The sequence below is a fragment of the Alosa pseudoharengus genome, unplaced genomic scaffold (assembly GCF_046254945.1).
Source record: "Alosa pseudoharengus isolate Yale_2024_CS ecotype anadromous, Long Island Sound unplaced genomic scaffold, YU_APseudo_1.1 YU_APseudo_1.1_scf_5, whole genome shotgun sequence".
NCBI lineage: Eukaryota > Metazoa > Chordata > Actinopteri > Clupeiformes > Clupeidae > Alosa > Alosa pseudoharengus.
Window position 1 is genome coordinate 26,749,290 of NW_027468837.1, and position 27,500 is coordinate 26,776,789.

The 27,500-nt window shown below is 42.6% G+C and overlaps 4 protein-coding genes across 7 annotated transcripts in view; 3 read left to right on the plus strand and 1 right to left on the minus strand.

Moving 5' to 3' along the window:
- Positions 1–5,221: 5,221 nt before the first annotated feature.
- Positions 5,222–9,836, plus strand: LOC143103711 (insulin-like growth factor-binding protein 6). Its single transcript, XM_076267502.1, has 4 exons — positions 5,222–5,904; positions 8,410–8,444; positions 8,540–8,659; positions 8,890–9,836. The coding sequence occupies exons 1-4, from the start codon at positions 5,547–5,549 to the stop codon at positions 9,001–9,003; spliced, it is 627 nt and encodes a 208-aa protein (XP_076123617.1). The 5' UTR covers positions 5,222–5,546; the 3' UTR covers positions 9,004–9,836.
- Positions 9,837–10,775: 939 nt separating this feature from the next.
- On the plus strand, positions 10,776–19,158 carry LOC143104252 (phosphatidylinositol 5-phosphate 4-kinase type-2 gamma-like). Of its 2 annotated transcripts, none has more exons than XM_076268233.1 (10): positions 10,776–11,256; positions 11,651–11,748; positions 13,378–13,474; positions 14,374–14,523; positions 15,752–15,898; positions 16,580–16,618; positions 16,803–16,916; positions 17,280–17,559; positions 17,997–18,100; positions 18,636–19,158. In XM_076268233.1, the coding sequence occupies exons 1-10, from the start codon at positions 11,110–11,112 to the stop codon at positions 18,714–18,716; spliced, it is 1,257 nt and encodes a 418-aa protein (XP_076124348.1). In that variant the 5' UTR covers positions 10,776–11,109; the 3' UTR covers positions 18,717–19,158. The 2 variants fall into 2 exon arrangements, with proteins under 2 accessions (XP_076124348.1, XP_076124349.1); XM_076268234.1 differs by having other exon boundaries at positions 10,776–10,929.
- Positions 19,159–19,242: 84 nt separating this feature from the next.
- On the plus strand, positions 19,243–22,560 carry LOC143104253 (G-protein coupled receptor 182-like). The gene is made up of 2 exons (XM_076268235.1): positions 19,243–19,818; positions 20,400–22,560. Exon 2 carries the CDS (start codon positions 20,403–20,405, stop codon positions 21,486–21,488), a length of 1,086 nt encoding a protein of 361 aa, XP_076124350.1. The 5' UTR covers positions 19,243–19,818; positions 20,400–20,402; the 3' UTR covers positions 21,489–22,560.
- A 4,184-nt stretch (positions 22,561–26,744) lies between these two features.
- The window catches only part of LOC143103655 (arf-GAP with GTPase, ANK repeat and PH domain-containing protein 1-like), a 33,878-nt gene continuing 33,122 nt past the window's right edge, over positions 26,745–27,500 (minus strand). For 2 of the 3 annotated variants that reach the window (XM_076267402.1, XM_076267401.1), the window contains exons 17-18: positions 27,377–27,500; positions 26,745–27,099 (exon numbers count right to left, since the gene is read on the minus strand). The exon at positions 27,377–27,500 is cut by the window's right edge and continues 171 nt beyond it. In XM_076267402.1, coding sequence (XP_076123517.1) covers positions 26,785–27,099; positions 27,377–27,500 — 439 coding nt within the window. In that variant the 3' untranslated portion in view covers positions 26,745–26,784. The remainder of the gene's footprint in view (positions 27,100–27,376) is intronic. The other variant, XM_076267403.1, reaches the window with a different exon arrangement.

Consider the following 27,500-nt stretch of genomic DNA (forward strand, 5'->3'; position numbering starts at 1 on the left):
ATAAGGGTACTTTACATACACACACGCACACACACTCAAACACAAATCCATACTCATACATATCTTACTCCAAGATCTTAACACATTTTTTTGTTGTTTATTGTTGATTATTGCAGACAATAATCTTGCCAAGAATTATGTAAGTCATCAAGAGTATTATGCTGTAAATGTGGACAAGTGAAAACAGCGCTGTTGCATTGCGACATGTTCCCTCGTTCGTTTGAAATCTCTGATTGACCACCTGTTCGAGGGATTTGCGACAGCCTTTCCCAGCTGTTTAACATGTTTGTAGCATATCACTGTTCAACAGAATTATTTTTAAAAATGGAGGGATATAGGAGAAGAAGGATGGTTTGTGTGTTTTCTTCCTACACATTCCTACATTACACTACATTCCCCCCCTGTATCGTTTGAAACACGCCCCATAATTACGTCCCAATGGAGCAGTATCAGACTCATATTCTGACTAGAATTGAGTATGACTACGTCAGGCTAAAACACAGTAGTATCCTTGACTATCTACTTAGTTGTTGGCTATGGCTAGCTAGTATGAAACAAAAGCTCAAGGATGCTAGTTAGGTTTATGCCCAACAGCTATAAAAATCCATCAGTTATTCAATCCATCAAATCAGTTAACATTACAGTTGCAACAGTGAAAGAAAGCAGAATGGCAATGATGACAGAGATTACCAACATGGGGCAAGCTGGTTTCATTACGCATGAAGCCTTGCCTTGGGGTTAATGGCATTTAAAGTGGAGAAACTACAGAGTAATCCCTGTTCAGGAAAACAGGCTTTAAGGGTCCATCTTGTCCAACCACTCTACTGTAATTTTTTTATTTGAGTGGATCAGTTGCAAGGGTTGCCAGAGACCCTTCCAAAACTCAGTCCTCCAGTGGGATAGTGCTCTTTGGATAACGGGCGGCACCACTTCCACAAAGTGTCGACCAAGTGACACATGACATTGTGGGCCCGCTTGACCAAACACCCTCTGACAACCTGGAGCCCAGGCGCAAACATATAACATCACCCCTCCATCAGACCTGTCATGGCTCTCTATGGGGGCACCACCAACACAAACAGAGTGAATGGCATAGAGATATAAGCAAACCTATGGCAACGCGGTCCCCAAGGAAATGAGGAAAACCATTTAATCTTCCACTTGGAGGGAGGCAGGAGGAAGAGAGAGAGAGAAAGAAAAAAACATCACCATCACACTCGTCCATTTTTCCTTGTAGACGCTCAAGGGCACCTGTGATGCAGTTCCCCCCTTTTTTTCCTACTGTGGGCGATCAATTATGACATCACTGCGTGGGCGTAATCAAGGCAATGACAGATCAAGAGCAAATTGTTTGAAAGAAATGCGGTAGGGGTGGGGGGTGGGGGTTTACACCATTCAGTTATTATCCATGACCTCACTATGCAAGTCTTTTGAAAGTCTTTTAAGTGTGTGTGTGTGTGTGTGTGTATGTGTGTGTACACTTCGTGTTCTCATGTCTTCCAACGATCCCTAATCCCTGGTGTGTTCGATCCGTCCGTGCCTGCATTGTTGTGCGCTCGCGTCGAATATACACAGTTCGATGGTAAGATAAACAAAAGCGATGAGCAAAGCCTCCACCTGGACCAATGAGGCATGCATCTCCAGACCGCAGGCGATGAACTGAGTGACACACTGGCTAACTCAACTCTCTCTTCCACTGATTTGCACGCCCCATCCACCCCATCAGACACCTACCCCCATCCGTCCATCGACCCAGTCCCATTAGCCAGGCCCAGACACTGACATCCCAGGCCTTACATTTACATTACACTTGGTTGGCAAAGATTTGTATCCAAAGCAACTTACAGTAGTACACGGCATGTTCCCAAGGTATCAAACATATGTATTTGGTGTTGTTAGCAACTTGTTGAGCCTCAGGAGCAAGAGAAGAATTAAACAATGTCGGCTAGCCTTAGAACTGTTTGACACTCAATGTCATGCATTGATGGACCATATTTCCTTCCAGATTATGGATGATCACAAGACAGGGCTGTGGTGTGTGGGCATGATGACAGAACTTTTTCAGGGCCATGGACACAAATGAATAATGGCAAGATGTGAATGTTTTTAAAGTATATTTTTGGGGCTTTTGTCTTTATTTAGATTAGACAGTGAAGGTTGACAGGAAGTGAGTGGGTCTGTGATTTTCATCCCATACACATTTTGTCTAATTCACCAAATAGCTCCTCCTCGTGGTCTTCAATAATTACTTTTAAACAAAACTGATGTTTGTACACAGTCCACATTACAGTCATCATTGAGTAGAGGGATGTAGCCTACTTTGATTGGCTATTAAGCTCAAATATGGGGCAGTGGTAGCATAGAGGCAACAGGGCACTTAACTCTGAATTGCTCTGGGGATACTAGTCCTTGTATTGGCATATAATTGACATAATGACCAAATGTAACTAAAATACAAACAACCTTTTACAAAACCGAAAGCAAATCACAGACTACACCTTTAAGAAGAAGGGGAAGTGTGGAGTGGGCGTGCAGACACTCGTAAGCACTAACCCGGTCCGCCAACACGCTCTCCATGCATCGCTCGCCCACTCCACATCAACCGCCGTTAGAGTCAAACCCAGGCTCTGGCACTGGCTGCTACAGCCGGCAAGTACAGACACCAGGTTTCTCCCATCCCAAAATTTACGGCCTGGGCTACCACAACTTCCAAGAAACCAGGATGACTTTTACGAGCCTGCTGTCCACATGATTTAGCCCAAAAGTATGAATATTCGAAAAAAGAAAACGCCATGAATAACTGGAAAGTCATGTTACACACGGCAAAACTTTTCAAGAAGTCTCTTTGAGCTTTGTGGCAGGTCATTTTTAATACATAAAAAAGAGTTTCTCCCTTTTTTTTAACAAATGTCCAAAAATAACAGTCACGGGGGCTATTTAAAATGTGAATATGGTATCTAAATTTAGATGCTGCTGGGTTCCAGAGCAAGAGCCTGCAGTTAATCACTGATTGGGTGTGACTGTCCCTGGATGATGTTTTCAAGCCACTGATGGTTTTCGGACTTACAACAGCCTAGATGCATGGGAGGAGCTGAGACAGTTGAGAAACAACAGTAGGGCTCTTTCAGCTTACACATATATAAAAAAAAAACAGGAGGTGTAGCAAAAAAAACCTCTCAGCAATGGTTACTCAAAGGTGTAGCCAAAACCCGAGTAGTCACACAGATTAATTTTGAAATGTTGTAAAGAAAAGTGGCTCATTTATCCATGTTTAACTACTAAGGCACCCTGTCTCGTTGCCAGGAATCTACTTTCCCATCACTGTGAAGCCAGCGTTACCTACGGTATGTCTAGTAAGACTTGCATTATGTATCAACATCATCTTTCAGGGTTTAGAGTAACATGGTTAATCTGGCTCTGAGTGACACACAATCCACTTAATAAAAACTCTCTTATATGACGCTATTAGGCAAAGCTGTTGTCAAAAACAGTTCTTCTGAGTTATTGCCCAGCAATGAAAAGTTCCACAAAACAGTGGACCGCTGCGTCAGAGGTACTTTTATAGGGTCAGAGCCAAGAACCGCATATCTCAGATAACAGCTGACTTTGGAGCTGCTTGCGTTGATCTGCTCCTGATCTAGGATGTATCCCAGCTGTCACGAACCAGGGTCCAGATTGCTTGGCTCATAAACGGTTGGCACGGGTCAAAACCACCTAGGATTCACTTTTCTCGTTGGCAGGCTTTTAGGCTACAAGGGCCACCTAATTTTGGTTATTTGACATAACAATGACATATTTTTCAGACAAACAAGCAGATAACTGGATCAGAGTTTTCACAGATAGCAAATAGTCCCTTTAATCAAAATCATCCAATTAATCCATCTATGTCTGTCCATATATCTAGATGATATTGAATGGTTCATTTTCTGTTTTTGTTTTCTCGAACATAGACTAACATAGTTTTAGGTGCAGAATAGAATTTCAGGAGTTCTAAAGACTTCATTATGCTAGCTAGTCAGGTTAAAGGTCATAGGCCTAATGTTTTCAACAGAAGCTCCTTCACACATTACGTGTTCTGACGTGTGCGGGATTGAAACTGAAATAGGGCTTGGCATTTCAATCCAAAGGGCACGTAAACGAGATTTTTGTAGTCAGCCTACAAAGTGATTAATAGCCTACGGAACGGTAGACTTTTCCATAGGCTATCTATGTGAGCAAATAGTACACAGTTGCCTGGTTACTGTATGATGTCACAGAAATTGTCACATTTGATTGACCAGATTTACCTGATCCATCCACGTGATAAAGTATTAACAGTCTATTTTTGTCGGTTATTTATACTCACAATATGCCAATATGTCAGTATTAGTCATCTGCAAATTCTATTCTATTACAGATTTTCACTTTCTACCATTTCTGGTCTACAACTACAGAAATTATGACATGGCAAAAATATGTTTTACAATACGTTTTACAACAGTTAAAACATAACATTTAATTTCCAGTGAATGAGATCTTACGCAATAGGACACTGGCATGTTAGATGGCATTGATTGAGTATCAACCCTCAGGCCCTTAGTAGCAATGTTTCCTTGAAGTGTCATCACATATTAATTTAAAGACAAAGTTTTTAAAACTGAGTTTGAAAGCCCAGCATAAACATGGTGTTTATAAAGTTTGTGAATGTAACAGCCTACTGTGTTTTTAATTTAATCACATTTGTAAGGGTCCTAGTCAATAATGGCATCCAACATAATTCCCTCTGGTCTGAACAATGGTTTTCACCAATCATGTTGAATTCTGTTCCTCCAAGACTTGAGTATTCCTTAAATGGAAAGAATATACTACAAATGCCATCGGAAGTTTAAAAAATTGAATGTGATGTTATGGCATTCATCTATGGACACTTTGTGAAAGAAACATCTAAGATGCTCTTAGAGAGCACCATGAGCAGAGGAGTAAAAAAGACACACACACACACACACGCACACACACACACACACACACACACACACACACACTCACTCAAATACACACACACATACACACAGTTCTCTCTCTCTAACACACACACACACACTCACACATACACACACACACTCACACACACACTCACTCTCTCTCTCTCTCTCTGTCTGTCTCTCTCTGCCCTCCTCTTTCTCCCTCTCCCTCCACCTTTCTGATCTTTAAAAGCTCTCGTCAGTTGTGTCCCGGGCAACAGTCTGCGTGTGCTTGATCATCAGTCTCAGGTTGCTGCTTTTGGGAACGTCTCCCACCTCGGCCTCACAGCTTCAATTAGGAGCGCTCCACTGAAGAGAACAAGAACAGACAGAGAGAAGAAGACCAGAGAGAAGAGAAAGGAAAGAGGAGAGAAGAGAAGACAAGAAAAGAGAAGAGAAGAGAAGAAAAGAGAAGTGAAGAGGAACAGAGAGGAGATAAGCGAAAAGAAAAAAAGCCGACAGTTGGCTGACACACAAACCCTTGGCCAGCAACACTTGTTTTTAATCTCGTGTTTGGAAAGGACTTTGCCTCTGGACAGACCACATATGAAAGCAATGCCTCTGTTTCCCAACCTTCTGACCCTCCTGGTGATCTTCCCTCTGGCAGTGCCAGCCACCCGGGGACTGGCGCCCCGCCATGGGCTCCACAAGACTTGCCCCAACTGCCCCAAGGACGCCAAGGGCCGGGGTGGTGCTGCCACAGTCCCCTCGGAGCGGCCAGGGGAAGACAGCACGGCGGCACTGGGCCAGGGGGAGCTGTGCGGCGTCTACACCCTGAGTTGTGCACGGGGGCTCCGCTGCAACCCCCCGCTGGGTGACCCCAACCCACTCCATGCCCTGCTGCAGGGCCGGGGGATCTGCAGTAGCCTCAGGAGCCCCGCCACAGGCAACCCGCAGACCACAGGTAAAACATGCCAAACAATCCTTACAGGGCAGCTTTTTAGGGGGAGGAGGAGACATGTTTGAGGTTTGGATCTGCTTTAAGGATTGTAATTTTTCCATCTTTGCACAGTGAGCAGAGAATGGAATTTTTTTTTTAGTATTGAGTTTTTTCTCGCTCCACTAAGCCATTGGTTACTTTAATTTCACTGCTTTTGACAGCTCTACTGTTTACTTCCTTCTCCGAGCCTAGAGCCATTAAACCATGTGCTTAGGGAAGTCAGAAAGTGCAGGGGAGGGGTGTGTGTGCACTCTTCAGTATTGTGAATTCCAGTTTGGTGAATTTTGTTGAACTTTATCCTAGTAATTTCAGGTTTAATATAGTAGTAAGAGGTTTAAGTCCACTTAGTTTAACATTCATCTGACCCTGAGGAAGAGAAGTGTCAAGCCTCTGAACCTATTAAGTTGTTCTGATTGACTGATTCTACATGCTATGGACACTGACAATGCTATACTAACTTAACTATACTTAGCCATACTATCTCTGTCAAAAAATAGCCTTGAAAGGTGGAGTATTTAAATATTTCAGGTGAATTCTATAATATAATCCCTTCATTATTTTATTGACTTGAGTAAATGTGTAAATGTGTGATGTCCATGAGTGGAAAGCTTGAGAATTCAAGACCCACTCGTAATGTTGCTGTCTAAGCCTTAAGGAATCCAGGTGTCATGTAACTGCACATAGTCACTGGGTCTTTACATCGTCAGCCCACACGCAGTAGCCGTAATCTCGTCTGTCTGCTGAGCAGTTCACCCCAGGTAAACTGGCCTCGTTGGGAATGGCGTAGCTATAGACAGCTGTGCTATGGGCGATTTAGGGCATGACTGGGTCTCTGGCTAGCTGCCCTATCTGAAGCACATGTTTTGCTATGGGAGTGTGTGCATGTGTGTGTGTGTGTGTGTAGAGGGGGGTTGAGAGAGAGATGGGAGGGAGTTTTTAGAGAGGGGTGAGAGATCTATTGGACGAGCTCGCGGTCGAGCATACCTCGGGGCGCGGCGTGGCCAACGGAAACACGCGGGCACGGCCAACCTGTAAGGGAGACATGCCGACTGAGGGAATGATGAGCCGCTGAAACGGAATCACGATGAAGTGCCGCGGGCGATGACGCGTGTTTCCCTGACCACGCCAGGCGGCACACTCACGCCTGTGTTATGTGTCTGGGATAGCCGCGCCAGAGGTCTGAAGCATGCACAGGGGTCACAAATCAGTTTTATACTCCGACTGTCATTTATGAGGTCTTATTTTATTCAGGGGATTAGGCCTGTTAAGGAAAAAGTTCATTCAGTGGTCTTCGTATATCCCAGAATTGGGGTCTTATTGTTCCTAAATGGATTTTTGAACTCTGAAATGTATTTTCTTTGGCTACAGTCCATTTCATAAGTATATGGTCTATTTCATCCAGAGCACAGCAGACTAGATGGGGTATATGTTTCCAATGAAGCTTTCTGTCAGATGACAGCTCTACTATGAGTTAGGCTATTTATGGACTGGTCATTTCGATGGAAGTGGCTTTTGTTGTGGGTGGGCCATGCTTGTGAGAGCAGAAACACTAGTGGGCGTTTTTCAAACCAGAGACACTGGACTGGTGCCTCGCTGGAATGCTGAATTTGTACTCTGCTCAGGAAAAGAGTCCACCCTGTTTTACGACGCGGCAGCGCTTTGCTGTCTGTATCTGTCCTGCGCTATGACTGGGCACTCACAAGGACAGAGAGAGACAGAGATAGAAAGAGAGGGAGAGAGGGAGACAGAGAGAGAGAGAGAGAGAGGGGAAGGGAGAGTGTAGAGAGTAGCCTTCTTAGCCTCTGCTCTTTGGTGGGTGACCTTTCAATATGTGACCGATTTGTTGGATTTGTATTGGCTGGACTTTCAGGAAAAGTAAAGAGTGTGTTGTGGAAGTGGACATGAAGGAAAGGGATTCTTCACTCTTGACACATTTTTAATAGTACTGTTTGATGTGGGGTGAGAAGAGACAGTCACTAAACCACTGGCGGAAACAGTAATGACTCTGTAGACCTCAGTCTGAATCTGTTGTAAACAACCAAAACCTCAAAACCATCATGTAAGGTACTCAGAAGAGTTTCTGAGGACACTGCCAATACATCGCCTACACACTGAACACCTGTTGCTGTTAAGATATTTTTATACAATATCCTCTCTAAATACAAATGTCATTATTTGGTACGTATCAAGATCCATCTGTATATCTGTTAGTGCTGGTGAAGTGGTAGGCCTAGCATGTCCAAACTAAACACAATTCATTATTGTCAATCAATGCGCTGGATCTGAAGCAGGTGTTCAGGGCGCATCATAGTGACAGAAACACAGCTGTATTACAGTGTATTTGTGGGTAGAATGTCTCCACCTAGAGGTGAATAAGGGATGCTGCACACTGCAGTTGGCTGAAAATTCTGCTACTGGGATTTACGTTTTATAATATGTTCATGTTTTTTTTGTTTCTTAACTTTTCAGCTTCCCAACCATCTACACCCATTGGTGATTTCCAGGTATGTTCCGATTCCCAGTGAACTTTTGAAAATTATTGAACATTGACACTCTTGCTGATGTGCCATGTCTTTGTGTGTCTTGTGTTTGATTTCAGGGTCCCTGCCGTAAACAGCTCAACTCTATTCTCCAAGGTCTGGAGCTAAAGATCATCCAGTCTGATCAGGCCATTTACATCCCCAACTGTGACCGGAGAGGTTTCTACAGAAAGAAGCAGGTTGGTGTCAGAGGTTGGAGTGACAGAAAACACTGTCAGATAGCAGAGTTAAAATGTTATGTGAAAGTAAACATAAAGTGTTTATTAATTGTGCTGTCTGTCTTGTCTCTCTCTCTCTTTCTCCCTCTCTCTCCCTCTCTCTCTCTCACTCTCTCTCCCACTCTCTCCCTCTCCCACTCTCTCCCTCTCTCTCCCTCTCTCTCTCTCTCTATCTCTCTCTCTCTCCGTAGTGTCGCTCCTCGAGGGGCATGCAGCGTGGTCAGTGCTGGTGTGTGAGTGAAACCGGAGCAGCGATGCCGTCGAGAACAGCTGAAGACGGCACTGTTTCCTGCGACGGTGTGTGAGAAGGGATGTTCACCACAGAGCCCTTGAGTCCCTCAATCAAGAGTCTGTCTGTCTGTCTGTCTGTCTGGAGTTGTTTAGAGTTTGGGGTCCAGCTAAAAAACACAAACACAAACACATAGCGATAGGCAAAGGACATCTGGCCTTCCCATGTGCAGGACTCCACTTGGTCATGAAGCCTGACAAGGTTTAAATGAGTTTTTGTCTCATCTTATCTTCCATTGGTTAGATGCACATGTATATGACACTTTAATACAATTGTCTGGATAAATACAGTGTAAATATTTTTAGAGATACAAAACTAGCAAATGTATTTACTGAAAGGCCTCAGCAAAAGAGGTGAATTGACGCTAGAGGCCTTGAAATCAATTTGGTTTAAAATGTGTAAAAAACTGGAATCAAAGCACACTGCTAACAAATTGACAAACCACACTCAGAGAGACACACAGACGCTAAACCGTGAACTATTTCTGAATGTGTGCAAACCCCAACACTGATGTGTAGTTTAGGTTGAAGACAGATGCTACATAACCTGTGCCTTTTCTGCACCACGGCCACCCAAAGCTTGCTATGGTGTCAAGACAAAGCAATCAATGCTCTTATCAAGATACTTTTGTATATTTACTTTTTTATAAGCCTATAAGTTAAATCGAATTATTTAACAAAACTTTGTATTTTTATAATATAATTTCATTATTATTTATCTCTTTTGTGTACCTTTTGTACTATGGTGAAATCCCACCTCACGGGGTTAAAACTTTAATGCCATTTGCAAACTGATACCTGCTGAAAAAAGACTGATTTTTAAATAAATACACAATCTCATTTAAGTACATACCATGTGTGAGCCAATGTTTTGTAAAATAAACAAACATGATGACCACTGCACGTAGAACACGTACTCTGTAAGGCCATACTGTATTCAAAGGAAACAGCCAACAGAAAAGGAAAAAAGACACAGTTCTTACTGTCTTTTTTCCTAGTGGGTCCGTTTATTTTTCCACTGTTTTAAGAGGCACAGATCCCTCTTCTCTTCTGAAGGCGTTATTGCATGCTTGTCTGTGAAGGGGGACACCTGGACAAAGGGAAACGTTGTTGAGAGGCAGACCAAGGCTGGAGCCAAGCAACAGTAATCTGAAAATCTCTCTCATATGACACAGCTTGAGTTAACAGATTGTTGGCCCTGAGTGTTATCATGCTGGAGCTGAGGCCACAACTATTACCAATGACCACAAGTAACCATAGGAGCAGTGCAATGATCTTCTAAATATGAGCCATACATTTTTGCCATTTATATTACATGATACAGTGATGTCACACACATAAGAATGTGCTCAGTGGAAATAAAAAGTCATCTTGCACAGTTCAAAATGTTAGGTGGAGGAATGGATTTCAGAAAATCTAATCAAGCTATTAAAGAAATTCAATAAAGTAGTGAGTGTAGTAGGGCATGCCCATCTCTCTCTCTCTCTCTGTGTGTGTTTGTGTGTGTGTGCATACGTGTGTATTGAGCCTATGTAAGTTTTAAGAGACCTAGAGAGACAGGGAGAGAGAGGGAAGGGAAGAAAAAGAGGTCACATGAAAATCAACTGACCGCTGCCATCACAAATTGTCATTCCAGAGGCTTATGGGTAATAAACTGAAACTCTGCTCAAACGATCTAATGTGACGATGACGCGAACTCAGTCAGGGAATTGGTGAGGGCCCATTCATATTACGTTATTGACACCATTGGCCAGTCAAACTGGGCCATGTAGTGAACTTTTGGCCAGTCCCTCTTAACGCGCTTTGGCGCTGACGTCAATTAGCTGGCAGTGACTGCAAGTGTTTGGTTTTTGGATGGTGATGGAACAGCTGGAATTTAGCGGGATTCATAGTCCATTAATGAGAAAAGCTTGAGAACATAATCGAACACACTCAAAGTTTAGGTAAGCTAAGTTTGCATCATGTCAAACTGGAAAATCGCTACAAGTGGTCGATAGGGAGGCACGCGCAAAGGAAACGTTCACCTGGTCGTTGTTGCGCACGGTACAGACGAAGACAGGTAGGCGCTAGATTTCTGTATCGGACACAGAGAAGTTCCGATATCGGGTTTAGTCAGCACGAAAATGTCCTCTCCTGGTAAGTCTGGTGGACCCGTGGTGAAGCTCGCTCGAACTAAAAGCAAAAAGAAGCATTTTGTGCATCAGAGGGTGGAGGTCTTCCGGGCAAGCAATCCTGTTTTGAGTGTTTTCATGTGGGGCGTCAATCACGCGGTACGTGGACATCCTCTGTAGTCTTACTGATGTCGAGATGATGAGTTGATGATAACGATGGTGATTGTGATAGTGATGATGGTAGTAATCAAATTAAGATGACACATTGTACATGCAATTTATAGTGTGTGTGTGTGTGTGTGTGTGTGTGTGTGTGTGTGAGAGAGAGAGAGAGAGAGGGAGAGAGAGAATGTGTGTGTGTGCGTGTGTGTGCCTCAGCCCTGTGTCATTGGTGTCATATTTTGTGAGCATGATCTCAAGTGTACTTGTCCATATCAATGTCCCTGTACATTGCAGCATGAGAGTCTCTATGTGTTTGCATATGTGTATGACTGTATGTCCATCTTTGTCCAGCTATGCCTGTGTATGTTTACACTGTGTCCACACCCTGCAGATAAATGACCTGTCTCAGATACCTGTTCCTGTCATGTTACTGCCAGATGACTTCAAAGCCAACACCAAGATCAAAGTGAACAACCATCTCTTTAACAAGTGAGCCTCTCTCAGATCTGTCAGACCATCACAGGACAATGCTGTTTTCAACGTTACAGTGATATAACTCCCACCCTCATTCAATTCTGAAATGAGATACCTTTTTCAGATGTAGCACCATCATTGAGTTCATTTTTTATCTTTTCCCACATTAAAAACGATTTACAGACTATTCACTAGACACAACACCTCTGTTTGTCACAGTATAGCAGCAGGAAACAGGAGAGAATCTAGAGATAGCAGAGTAAAGTAATAGTTGGGTCAGATGTTTTACTGGAATTAACCAAATTTCTCAGAAAATAGACATTGATGCCCAGGATGACTGACGTCAGGCAAAATATTGCACATGCATTTAGATACATTTTATTTGTGTTATGGTTATACCATTGGTTATCCATGAAGCAGGCAGTAAATATGTAGCTTATTATGTAATAATATGTAAACCCAACTTAGGCTTTGCAAGATCCCTGAGGATGACCTAAGGAAAAAAAAGTATGGAATTCTATGCCCATATCAGACATTATCATTCTTTATAATGTAAAAATAGCAATTCCAGGTATTTTAAACTTTGCACTGCCAAGTTTCCACACAGCTGAGGAGCTGAGAAGTCTTGAGAGAGACTGAGGCAGCCTTGGAGCAGAGAGAGGCAAAAAACAGGGCGAGGTTACTCAGTGTCAGGTTAGACTTCACACAAACACAGGATGCTTCTGTATAAAGGAGAGCAAGTGAAAGAGAGACGGAGAGAGAGAGGAATGAGACAATTAGACCACCGATGACACATGTCCACTGAAAGGAATGTGGAAAGCTATTTTTCTCTGTGTATTTGTGTGTGTTTGTGTGTGTGAGAGAGAGAGAGAGAGATACAGACAGAGGGAAATGTACATAGTGAGTATGGTTGTGAAAAAGTGAGCTGTGTGTGTGTGTGTGTGTGTGTTGAAGAGAGTATTAAGAAACCAATCAATTAATCAGGAGTGAAGCCATAGTAATGTTGTTATTCTTTGTTTCATTGCACGAGCAAGAGGCTGAGATTTCTGTGGCTCGCATGGGATTTCTTCAATCCTTTAATCTGGTCTGGTATTTAGGTCCTGCCAAAAGACCTTTTGGGGGATTTCACACTGTCCAAACCACAAGGTTGCAACACTGGAAACCTCCAGTGTACTAGGGTTTCCTGAGATAGAACTCGTGAATGGATGGGCTTTTCTTGTAGGTAGTTGACTGTGTTGTTACCGATGGCAAAGTGTTTAATGTGTGGAACATAATATTGTTCATTTAACATACTATACTGATTTTCTGCCATTCTGCAATGGTTCAGTAATCCTGGATTTTCACACAAGGAGAGTTAAATTAACATGCTGTACTACTTACACATCCACCCAGTCAAGATGTAAACTGTTTCTTTGCCTATATTATATAACCTGTACTGTAGCAAACTGTATTTTATTTATCAGATGCATTCATCCATAACATCTTACATGATTATATCAACACGCATTGCATGGATAGATAGACATGAATGTTTTTGCATAGATAATGATCCATGACCCTGGTTTTCACCTTGCTCAACTAAACGAGCTACACCAGGAACAACAGGTTGTAAATATTATGCAATGACTCTTATTCTCTCTACAGGGAAAATCTCCCCGGCCACTTCAAGTTCAAAGAATACTGCCCGCAGGTATTTCGAAACCTCCGTGAGCGATTTGGCATCGAAGATCTGGACTACCAGGTGTGAACTTGCCATCCGTTTTATTTTATTCTTTTTTCTGTGGTTAAGTACACACACACACACACACACACACACACACACACACACACACAGACACACACACACAAACCATGTTGATAGTTCATACTGAAGTATTGACACTGTGGCAGCCAGTATGAAGGGGAAGTACGTATGTGACCAACGGCATACCCACCCAGCATCATTTGAATGGGCATTTGCATATTGACAAGGGCAGCCAACGACTCTCTTTCAGCACATGCTCTCTAGAAATCTTCTTTCAGAGCCTGTGTACTGTAGCCAATATTGGAACAGGGGTCTAAAGATGACCTCATGTAGACGAATGAGGAGGACTATGAGGCTGACGGACATGTGTTTATGCTTTGAGAGGGCTGAATGGTTATTGAAGGAGAAATCCAGCAATTTTTCACATAGATCTCTGTTTCGCGAGGTCACTGAGTACTGTCATTTTGAAAAAAATGAATTGTTTAAAATTATGCCCCCAGAGTGTAGCACTGTAGCTGTCTGGCTACTCTAGCTGTTTTTTTTCTCCATACCAATAGTACTCAGTTACCTCGAGAAACAGATCTATGTAAAAAATGCCAGACTTTTCCTTTAAGTCAGCCTATAGTCAGTCAAGTACAGCATCTTTAGTCTGTACACAAAAGTGTTATAATATTTCTGTTGTATTCCATTTGTCATCCAATATGGTCCCAGTCACTGTATCCCAGTGGTACTCCACCCTCCACCCTGCTTTGTATTTGACTTCTTTACGGCATTATGTTTCCACATTCTTGTTCTCTGGAGAGACATTACTGCACATAAGATCTCTTAATGTGAGTGTGAGTGTGTGTGAAGTGCCAAAGGGCTCTAAACTCTTGTGCTTTGTGGTGTTCCTGTAGGCCTCCCTGGTGCGTAGCCCCCCAGTGCAGGCTGCCGACACGCAGGAGGAGGGTCTGCTGCTCTCCTCCTACGACCGCACTCTCATCGTCAAGCAAATCTCCAGCGAGGAGGTGGAGGACATGCTCAACATCCTCTCCCAATACCACGAGGTGGGCCACAAGCCCCCAGTACCTTAAATGGCCTGGGGAGAGCAGAGCGTATCCAGAGCGAGCCTTTGTCATGCATCCCATGCAGCCTTATGTCTCTGATTTAGTAACCTTAAAGCAACACCAAAGCACTTTTCCTCTGTAGTACACAAGCTATTTGTTTATCCAGCACCGGCTTTGGAAATAACGATGTCCACAGACAAGGTAGAGTATGTTGCATGATTTTATGAAAGTATGATGGATTGTGACATCAGAAGCAAGTCAAATTTGTAGTTTCTTATGTCTCATTCCATCGAACTAGGTCCGCTACCCGATCTGGCCAACTTGCCGATAGAGGGTCGCGAAGCAAATGCAGAAGTGCCGTTCACCCTGTTACGAGTTGATGAACCACTGAAACGATTTTGGAAACGTTATTTTAGGGTACAAAAAACTTTTTGGTGTTGCTTTAAAAAGGCTTTGGTGTAGATCTACAGTAGCATGTTGTATATTATGATCTGCTGGTCTAACCCAGGCCAATTCAACTGTACACTTAATTACCTGGGATAAATTAATTAGCATTGGACCGATGTTTGGTGATATTTCCAGTTAAGCAAGCTGACATGTAGCTGTAATGTTATATGACATGTGAGATATGTTCCTGTTCTTGTTCCTGGTTAAGCCATCCATTCAGTTTTCTGTTTCCAGAACCAGGAACAAATTTGAAGTCAGGGACTAAGAACAACCACAGATATCCACATAATCTTTAACCAAAAAACAGTGTTTGCAATATGACACCTTATCTGAGTTAGCTAACCAGGAAGCATGGAAGCATCAAGAATTTGAATGAAGTTTGTTTGTCTTTTCAACTGCCACTCTTCCAGATAGTGTAAAGGATATATCACACCTTTTCTGTCAGTGATCAAGTGTTTACAAACAATGTTAGCAGAACAACATACAATATGCTATAAGTAAGGATATTGGGGACATAAGGGGTTTCATCTAGACAGACAACAGACAACCTTTTTCATATGAATGGCATATTCCTGGAAAGAGACCATCTTAGTTCTTGTAAATGTGTTTCATTGCTGATCCACAGATCCGCAGATCCAAGTCACAACTGATTGTGAGGAGTGCTCTAGGGTCCATGTTTGGAAAGGTTTTGAAAATGTTAAAAGATCTCTATTTTTATGAAAAAAGAAGAAAAAACAGATAATTATTCTCTATCCTCCCCTCCCCACTCCCCATCTCTCAGCACATAGTAACATGTCATGGCAGCACGTTACTCCCCCAGTTTCTGGGCCTGTACCGCATCACAGTGGAGAGCGAGGACACCTACCTCATGGTCATGAGGAACATGTTCAGCCACAGGCTCATGGTTCACAGGAAATACGACCTCAAGGTACTGTTGGACAACTGCGTGTGGGGTTGCCATGTTTGACAGTCAAACAGACAGACAGACAGGCACACACACACACACACACACACACACACACTTAAGAAGAAGCACAAATATGTATTTACTTAGAACCACAGGCAAAGACAAGCCATTATGGTGCATTAGGCTCACAAAGTCAACATTCTTGTGCCAACAGACACCGTGAATAATCAATCAAATGCTGTAAATATAGACAGATAAAATAGGAGGTCGCAGCAGTGCAGTGGCGTGCCATGCGTGCTTTAAAGATGCAGTGGCTGTGCTTTAAACCTGTGTCAACATGGTATCATGGCGTCAGCTGGATAAGTGGAAGTTTAATTGTGCAATCAGTCATGTGTACTGACTCAAGTGTATGGTGTCATGACAAGTGGACGGACCATTCAGAAGTTAAAAGTTCAGCTGTGACTGCACTCTCATGTTAGTTCTTTTGAACACTAGGGGGCATTATGGTGACAAGATAGCAAAACGCAGCATATTGGTACCATACATCCCCTCATCTTGACCACACCAACCAGGATTTCTTTGCCAAGATTAAACAGGGCAACATTTTATGTTAGAATTTTGTTTGCATCGATGAAGCTCTGCATCTCAACTGCATCAGGAGACTAACAGCTGTGCTAATAAAAGGCCACTTATCTTTTGAAGGGCTCGCTGGTGTCACGTGAAGCAAGCGATAAAGAGAAGGTACGAGTTCTGTTGTCATCAAAAGGGAACTTATACACTTCCCTAACATAGCATAATTACACTATCACACTAACCCTGACACAGCATAATTACATTATAAACAGATGAATTGTGCTGTGCAATCAAAGAATATTGGTCCAGTCCTGCATAATATTGTGTCTTGATTCCGTCTTACTGTACATAGGTGAAAGAGCTTCCCACATACAAAGATGTGGATTTCCGTAACAACATGCAGAAGGTGTTTGTGAGTGAGGAGCAGAAGGAGAAGATCATGGAGAAGCTGAACAGAGATGTAGAGGTGAGAGGATGGTGACAGAATGGTGTGCAGCATGCAGGCATAGGCATACAGCTTCTTGTTAGCTTGCCTGTGTGTGTGTGTGTGTGTGTGTGTGTGTGTGTGTGTGTGTGTGTGTGCGTGTGTGTGCGTGTATTGGTGCGTGCGTGCGTGCGTCCGTGAGTGCGTGCGTGCGTGCACATGTGTTTCAGCAAATTCATAGAAATGTGTTTGTGTGAGTGTGTGTTTATATATTCATTTGTGTGTGTGTGTGTGTGTGTGTGTGTGTTTATGTGTTTGAATAAGTGTATTTATATATTCATTTGTGTGTGTGTGTGTGTGTGTGTGTGTGTGTGTGTGTGTGTGTGTGTGTGTGTGTGTGTGCAGTTCCTGGTGCGGTTAAGGATTATGGACTATAGCCTGCTTCTGGGGATCCATGACGTGGAGCGGTATGAGCGAGAGGAGGAGGAACAGGAGTCCTCCTTTGAGGAGGGAGAGGAGGTGCAGAATGGGATTCCCCAGGCAACCCCTGGACAACCACACCCAGCCAGCGGCTCCTACGGCACCTCCCCTGAAGGCATTGCAGGGTACATGAACTCCTTCAAGCCCTTTGGCCCTGGGGAGTTTGACCCCTACGTAGACGTGTATGCCATTCAGAGTGATGTTGGTGAGTGAGTGACACTTCATTTTTAACTAGTTATAACACAACAGAACAGATGGCTCGTAGCTCTAGTTGCAGATGTATATCCACGGTATTGGGTGCTCTTAGGTAAGGGGGATCAGTCCATTTTATGAGATCAATCAAGGCACTCCAAAAACGGCGACAGCGAGGAAGGGATATGGATACATTTTAAAAGCCTTTATTGTAACCGGCTACTTCATATTAAAAGCAAACATGTTTCGACCTAACGCATCGGTCTGATGAAGAATTTATCCAAATCCCCTCCTCGCTGTCAGCGTTTTTGGAGTGCCTGGATTGATCTCTTTCTTCAGTTATAATACTAATACTACCGGTAATATAAATACTAATTGTATGTATGTATGTATGTATGTATTTATCTATCTATCTATTTATCTATCTATCTATCTATCGAAAATGTTCAGGTGCTCCCCAGCGGGAGGTCTACTTCATGGGTCTGATTGATGTGCTGACGCAGTATGACACCAAGAAGAAAGCAGCGCATGCCGCAAAAACAGTCAAACATGGGGTAGGCACAGTGTTTAACTACTAACATCAACAGAGGTATGTCTCTAACTCCACACAGAAAATGTTCAACAGCATATCAGCAGTAAATACCCACTCAGCAACATGATCAGAGCTGGAATTATGTTCAGAAATAAATACCTACTTAGCAACATGATCAGAGCTGGAATTATGTTCAGAAATATGACATACAAATCATCACATATCACAGCGTATAGCATAGCATAGCATAATTGTAGTAGGCAGATGGTATAGTATTGGATAGGATAGGATTGGATAGGATAGGCTAGCTAGCATATTAGGGCATGGTATAATAAATGGTATTAGAAATGTATGTGTGATTACATTATTTTTCCTCCATTGTATTTGCACCATTTTCACATTCAATTAGTTAATATGTTCTTCTGCTGTTCTGTGTTATACTGTGCTTTATCTGACCTATACAAGACCCATGACTTTACAGTAGCCTAACTGGGGCATGTTTTGGTCTTTGATTGTTCTAGTTAGTTACAAGTCCACATGTATCTTGTCACGTCTAGGCTGGGGCAGAGATATCCACAGTCCACCCTGAACAGTATGCCAAACGCTTCCGGGAATTCATCGCCAACATTTTCGCCTGAGTCCTATTGTTGCACACTCCAGTTTGCCTACAACAACCACTCTATTTATTGACTGAAAATGAATGCATTAAATAACATGTGATTCATCCACTGTATTGTCATATTCCACTGAACACTTTGCATGAAGTGCAATTGATGTTTTAAACTTTAATGTAATTCTAATGATGTTTATAGTTGTTAAAGATTCTAAAGCTACACCTGTCCTGTAATATGATGTATGTTTAAGACATAAGACACATGTTTAAGGGTTAGAGTAAGGTGACGGTTATGTCAAGGGCTCGAGCAGGAGCTAGTGTGAAGCTGGAATAAGATTCAGGTGATGCCTGTGCCTTACAGTGTGGTTATGAGTGTCATGTCTTTATGAGATGTATTTATAATGTATAGAGGAATGTTTGAAGATGTCTGAAATTGAATATCAAAATAAAACCATATCCTTGTCTTAGATTTTGAATGTCTCTAAGTAATATCTCAGTTTGCTTGCAGAAATGCATTAATCCAATACTCCGGTGTTAAAAATCCAAAAGTAAGGCTGAACGCTGAAGCTTATGGTTATGGTTATATAGCTATACATACTTAGTGCTGTTGTTTCTGGTTTGTTGTAATTTAACTAGGCCTAATATATAGTGGTTTACAACATCTTATTTGCTATTGGCTATTGGGATCACTTTTGCTTTTTGGTAGTTGGAAAGTGTCAAATCATTTCCTTTTTGCCTGGTCTCCACAGTCTTCCCCAAAGACCCCTCACATCCTGAGCCACATCCTACCAGTGAGCTTCCCTGGTCAGCCAATCTGACTCCTAAGCCCTGAGTGCAACCGCTCTGCTTCTCTCACCTTTGCCACATTTGACAGAGAAGCCTGAGAGGACACAAACAACGCTTCATGGAACAGCCAACTTAGAATTATCGTCAAGGACATTTTCTATGACAACAAGAGAATAATATCATCATAATACTACATAGGGCACAACGAAGAATCCTCAGAAACTTAAAAAAGGGGTAGATTCTATGAGTATAAATACCCATAGAATTGGCCAGTAGATCATTAGTAGATCTCTGAACTCTACATATTCTTCCTCACAGAGAAAGCACAGTGTTAAAAGCTGGTGAGTAAGAGTGATAATGATAATATTGCTATTGATAATGAGAATATTGTGTTACACTTTATAGTAACACTATGGTAAAACTTTATAGTGGCATGACCTTATGCTATATGGCTATATAGGTACAGTGCACTAAATACCTAGTGTATGAATTGGATAGCAGTACACTAATATATTTGTGCTGATATGCAAATGTAGGATCTGGTTTAATAATGTGCTATTACTCACTGAAAAATACTACAGTATTTGTAATGGTAGAATAATAATATAATAATATATGGGCTCTTTAATATAGTGTGACCAATAATGTTTTCTTACTTTATAATTAAACATATCTAATGTAGATGCTTGTAGATGCCGTTGTAGATGTTTGTGCTGAAAGGACCAATTTCATTGATTGGTTTAGCCACATGTTGGCTACCGAATGACTGTATTTGACTATTTGCTTATTTAATTTGAGAGAAAAAAGAAGCTCCAAGGCACTCTTCTTTTGCAAAAATATAAACATAAAAATTATTTAATATTTAATTTGAAGTTTGAGTTGGCAAATGTATTAAGTATATCTAATTTGTCTTTCAAACCAGACAATGTTTGACAGCAATGAAACTATTTGGGACGTCTTCTTCCACTGCTCCGTGGAGCTGGACTACAAGTCCAGGCGCATTGTCCTCTTCTTCGTCTACCTCATCGCCTTCATGGTGGGCCTGGCAGCCAACAGCGTGGTGGTGTGGGTCAACTGGCAGAGGCGGCACTCGCGCAGCACCGACGTCTTCTGCACGCTCAACATCTGCATCTCGCACCTGATGGTGATGACGATCATGCCCGTCTTCCTGCTGGAGGTCATGATGGATTACGTGTGGATGTGGGGCCAGTTCCTCTGCCGCTTCACCACCTTCATCTACGAGTTCAACTACTACAGCACCTCCTTCTTCCTGGCGTACATGTCAGTGGAGCGCTACCTGGCGCTCACCCGAGCCAGCGTTGCCATAGCAACGCCTCCGAGACCCTGGGGCCCGGCGGAGAAGCGGCGTCGGGTGCTCATCTGCGCCGGGTTCTGGACCTTCGCCTTGCTGCTGACGCCGCTGCTAGTGTCCAACGTCCAGCTGGTAGAGTACCACTCGCCCGGCTGCTATCTCGCGCCGGAGAAGGACTACGTCACCTGGGTGGTGGTCATCACCATGACCTCCATGATCTTCCAGTTTCTAATCCCTGGGGCTATCATCATCACCTGCAACTGGCTCACTGTGCAGGCCCTGAAGAAGTCGCCGGAGCTTCAGGCATCCTACAACGTGGACACAAAGATGTTTCACTTCTACTCAGCAGCATTCGTTGTGTGCTGGCTACCATATCATCTCGTCAATCTTTTAATAATGGTGGACGACCTTAACCCACTTATACTAAACTGTAACACCACAAACTTGGTATACTTCTCCCTCAACGTGCTGTTTTCCTTCACCCACCTCCACTACATCGCCAACCCGGTCCTCTACAACTTCCTGAGCCCCAGCTTCCGCAGAAGCCTCCTGAGAGCGGTGGCCCGCTACGTGAGAAAGGAGGCGATAGCAATCCCTGTGGAGGACGGTGTAGAGGCCGAAGGAAAAAACAAGCCCAAAAACACTAGCCTGAGAAAGATGAGCAATGCCAGCACCAGTCAGTCAGACATGGACTCTTAAAGTTATAACACAAATCTAATGGGAAGAAGGTGAATAAGCAAGGAGTTGAAAGAAAATAAAAATAGTCCTTGAACAAAAAGACAAGTAGGCCTACTAGTAGCTTAAGAACATGTAATATGGGACTGAGATAAACTCAATCCATTCAGTCTTCATTATCCACCAATTAAAGATGTTAACATGTTTCCATGGTTGAATGCTATTGTGATAGCAATCAGTGTCTCTTCTATCTGTTACCTGACCTATTTCAGTGAACTATTTTGTTTTGGTTGTAAGATGCTGCAAAATCAAATAGATATGTAACACTTCTGTTTGCTACTAGCTGAATACACTATTTTAATGGTTGGTTATAATCTTGCCTTTTATCTGTAATGATATAACTTTATTTTCACATTTGTTTGAAATACATTGCCCTGACCTTTTGCCTTTCACTCTACATTATATCAAAACAATTTGGAAAAATTGTTTTCTTGGATGTCTTTTGGGCCCCCACTGTCGACTTCAAGGCTTGAAGTCGACGGTGGGGGCCCAAAACATCATTAAGCTTGGACAACGCTGACCTAGTCTTAATAAAACTTTTCTTCTTTTAATTTTCTAATTCTCTCAGTTCCATGCAGTCTTAAATGCAAGTGTAATGTTATAATACCACTTGAGAACTGTAATATATGCAACAAAATACTCCAACACATAGCACATGAAATCTGAATGGAAACCAAATAAGATATGTCATTTAAAAGTGATAAAAGTCAAGTAGTAGTCCTGCCATTTAGGACATGGCCACACAAGAGGCCCTGTTTGGAGTCTTGTGCCCTAACAGAGTGGGAATGCTTCCAGGAAGGAACTGTTTCCTGCTCTTTAGCTGTGTCAGGCATGAACTGAGTCATGTCTTCCTCCAATATCCTCACAACTGTGTGACAGTTTGTGATGAAGCGTGCACTTTCTTTTCTGTTTCTGTTGAAGTTGATAAAAAAAAAAATGTGTGTGTGTGCATGTGCTGTACCTCATGAGTCACTTTGGATACAACCATCTGCCAAATGAGTATAACTGTAAATGTAATTAAACTCCTTCACTTCTACAGTGTCACCAGTATGAAAGCTAGCAAAAATGTTATGGTGTCTGGTCTGTACAGTGAGGACCACCTTTCATATAAGCATTTATTTTGCCTTTTAAAGTCATATTTCGGGGTTGTATTTCAGTGTAATATTTCGCTGAGAGATGCATTAGAGGTTAAGGAATGTATTTGTGGTCAAATTAGAAAAATTCTATTTTAGGATTTATTTTTATCCTCTCACCTTTCAAATTTTGTCATGGCACGCCCCATACGTGGATCACACTATTCACAGTCAACCTAAAAAAAGATTTAAATGAATATAACTCGTTTGTTTCTGAAGAATTTACTCCCTTGATCCTAAAGCCATATTCAAATATACATAGTTGTCAGGGTATACATTTGCCAGTATTGGCTGCACTAACCTACTGATTCAGTGTTTTACATGGGTTGTGTCTTGTGGTAGGTAGATGCAGTTAAATGTGGGTGAATGCTGGTTAATGGAGTATAGTCAGAGTAACCATGGACATGTCCATTGAAAAAGAGACTTAACAGACCTACTTAAAGGTGCCCTGCCACACAAAACCGTTTTTACTTGTATTTTTTTGAACATGTTAGGTCCATATGTGTCTGTGCTATGTCGTGAATGTGAAAATAAACAGCTACCTCCTCTGTCAGCTCTAGCCACTGAAAAGAAATAAGCAGAGAAATTAGGCCAATTGCAAAAGCTCTTCAGATTGACGTGGAATTGATAAGCTCATTACTATTCATGAGCTCGCCCAGTTGGGGCCATGCCCACAAAATTCGTGACGGTTTTAGGAGGCCTATGCAAGGATGGCTGAATGTCAACGGCCTTGTGCGCTATGCACAAATAGAACTTCAACAATGCATTTTGACCAAGAACCCAGACTTGAGGATCAAATGGCTTCAGTTTATTTTTTGGAACAATGCTACAGGCTTTGCAAAAAGGTTGCTGTTTAATCCTGGAGCAGTAGGCTACCATCGCAGCAGTCTACGACCAGTGCCCGTAAGTAAAACGTTATTGTCAACTCAAGGACGTGTTATAGCCTACAAGCCACTTGAAATTCTTGAGTTACTAATAACCAAATATTTGTAAGGTCATTTTTAAGGTAATTAGTTTCCTCAAATATTGAGTTAGTTTGACTGTTTAGGTTTACGATATTCTGTGCCCTGTGCAACAATGAATGTCTTTCAGAAATAAATGTCCAGACTACTGAGGGCTGTATAACTGACAGAAAATAGTACTTTTCTTTGAGAATTGCCACATTATTGCATTCAGTTTTAGCTTCATTGCAATACAAGTGTTCTATTTCTGATTTCTGTTTGAAAGGTTTATTGTAAAAAAAAAAAAATATTTTGAAAGAGTTCATGGTGACATATGATACACAGACAACAGAAATGCAGACAGGTGGACAGACAAATAGGACAGGCTGATCACCAACATGCAAGTCAAAACAACCACCAAACATTTTATAAAAAATTTATTCATGTTCATGAGTTGTCTTTTGATCTGTTTGTATTACTTTGCTTTGTACTGTTTTCACATTTAAAAAATGAGGGCAAAATAACTCCATTACATATTTCCTCATGAAAATGGATCTGGAAGAGAGACAGCAGAATGCTCATGGCTCATGTACAGGCATAGAAAATGATGAGAAGCTCACGTTGATAACAGACATCGCTTTCGAGGCGTAAAGGTGAGGCTGGGGGTCATGGCCCTCACAGCTCCTTATGACCTCTGGACCTGCTTTCCTGCTAGAAGTGAACTGCATTTGGTGGCTTTGTGTATTTTATATTTCACTTATTTATTCCAGTAAATATATCCAGAAGAAAGACCTTCATTGATTAAACTGCAGGCTTACCTTGCAGTGCAATTTTCAGTAATACTGATCACATTATTGTTCTGACAGTGCACAAATTGGGCTGGTTATTAATGGTTTTTAAATGACCATGAATGTTTTTTATGTACCAACCTTCTGAACAACCTATTTTCAATAACAAGATAAATTGATAGTAGTTATTTCTAATGATCATTTTTTAGATTTCAATTATTATGCCCAGAATAGTCAAAACAACCATAAAAACAACCATATGTTTAGAAATCTTGTCACAATAACAGGATAAACTGATAGTAGTTGTCCCCAATAACCTTAATTATTCCCTCAATAACTGTGGATATTTTGTGAGAACACAAAATAAAACCTCTCCATATTGCAGGTGCAGTCGCTGATTAAACAGTGACAAACATCCATTATTAGTTCTTTTAGTGCCCCGGCACAAACTTCATTACACTTGTATTCATCAGAAACTACAAACACAAAGTAGCTTACATTCACAATGGTCCCCGGATTTGTGACACAGACATAGGAACCCGTTCAAATAGGGGGATTCAGAGATACATTCAATCACTCAAAGGCATGTCTCTCTCTCTCTCTCTCTCTCTCTCTCCATCATCGTGATGAAGAGCTTGGCAGTGTGACTGACTGATAATTACAACACAGGTTGCTAAGATACATCCCAGAAATTCCATGTGGTCCCTCATGAGTAACATCGTATCCCAACGCTTGACTTCATTCTTTTTTTTTTTTGTTATTTTGAAAGAAGAAAGAAAAATAAGTAAAACTCATAACCTGATGCAAACTCCTAAACAGTTAGTAGTAATCTCTGTATATGCCTATACAGACAGGAAATCAAGTTGTACAAATTCTAGTAGATACAGTCACAGTTTTTAAACATGGGAACACTATTCGTCATGGGTGATATAATGAAGTCAAACAATCTTTTTTTTTCTTCATAGCATTTTGAATATCCTGTACAATTATTTGTCTGCTCTTTTTGAAGTAAAAATTCCATACATTTATTTTTTTTTGTTGTCCGTAGCAGACTATTTCTATGAGAGTAACATCGTATGAATATAATAACACAACTCAGCAGTTTTTCCCGCTTTGATTGACAGCCGATGGACATTCCATGTGTTAGGATTTCGGTGAAAGGGCTTTCAGTCTTACTATTGTCCCCATTGGTGTCTAATAGAATTCATTCAATTTCAGCATTTGAATGCTTTCATTACATTCACAGTTAGTAAAGCTGTCTTTTTTCATTCTTTTAGTATGACTTCCATTTTTTTCACATAAAAATAGTTAGCTCATCAGAACAATTTTCATGACGCATCATCTCCTTTTCATCCTGAAGATTCAGCAGAGAAGTTATCAGTGACCTTGCCCCATTTTGGTGACCTTGCAACCCGTGCTCCCTCTCCTCAGTGATGTCCAGTACCAGAGGTGAGGTGACTGGATGCCGGAACAGATGTCCATCCTGTATGTGTTTTTTTATTATTATTAAAGGTTCCCTTTTGTCCGACTGGCTTGTTCTCCAATGCTGTGGTAACTGGTGGTAATTCGAGCACTGGCTTTGGAAGCAGGCCAAAGTCCACAGGCAGCGGGCAGTGGCCCTTGGCCCGACATGCTTGTTCCTGCTCTCTCTGGCAATGCAAAGTCATTAAAATACACCACACACTGTGAGTGTCAGTGTGCGTGTGTGTGTGTGTGTGTGCGTGTGTGCGTGTGTGCTTGTGTGTGTGTGGGGGGGGGGGGGGGGGGGGGGGAGTTATGGGGTTCGTTGGAGAACTGAAGAGGTGAAGATGCACTCCTTCCTGCTGTCCCAAGGTGTAGAATTCATGTTTTTGTGCACGTACACACAGACATAAACGCACACACACGCACACACACACACACACACACACACACACACACACACACACACATACTGTACACGCACACAACATGTCGCCTTATGCTGAGGAGCTCATAAACAGGTTGTCTGTTGCCTTTCCACTACAGTATGTTTGTGTGTTGTTTTGCGTGGGAGAGAGAGACACCACTGGCCTGGTGTCTGGAAACTACTAAGTACAGGTGGGCCCCTACTCAGACACAGTGGCAACATGCTGGTTGCATTGATGGCAGCCATTCCTGTTCATTTTGTCTTTTTTCCTCTACCAATGCTACAAACGGATTTGTTTTCTTACACTCTCACTCACCTTCATTTGTTCACACATACATATAATTACACACAGACACAGACACACACACACACACACACACACACACACACACACACACACACACACACACACACACACACACACACACACACACACACACACACACACACACACACACACAGAAACACATGCATGCACACACACACACACACACACACGACTGAGTGCAGTTAGGACACGGCTCTTCGGGAGCTGCTCCTACTCAGGGTGGTGGCGGTGGCTGCGCTGGTTTTGCTTGAGAGGGTGGGGGTGGCACCAGCACCACCAGCACCACCACCCATGGTGCTCCCGCTGGGGAGTGGTGCGCCGGAGGAGCAGGGGGAGCCCAGGGAGGCGCCGGTCGGGGTGGTGCAGGGTGTGGTGCTGCTCTCGATGGGGCAGCCGTACTGCACCAGTATGTCCGCACACTCCTGGCTGCCGGCACGGCGGGCCAACGAGAGGGCAGTCTGACCCTGAGGATCACGGCACCTCACGTCACTGCCATACTGCAGAGGAGAGAGAGAGAGAGAGAAAGAGAGAGAGAGAGAGAGAGAAGAGCATAAGAAGAGTGGACAGAGGAGATAGCGGGCAGAAGAGGGCCGCGGAGGAGGACAGGAGAGGAGGGGAGAGAAGAAGAAAGGGAATGGAAGGGAAGAAGGAGAAATAAAGAAAAGAAAAGTGAGTTTGGAGTTTAAATGGTCAGTCAGTTTAAGTGGTCTTCTGAGGGATACGCATGCTGGAGGCACTTAAAGGCAATTCCAGTGTTCTGAATAGAACCCTCACCCAAACGAGCAGCTGCGTCATGACAACGTCTGCCAGCTGACACGCTGCGTGGAGGGCGGTGCGGGACTGCTGGGTGCTGCCGTTGCTATGGTGAGTCACCACGGCGCCCGGCGCGTTGATCTCC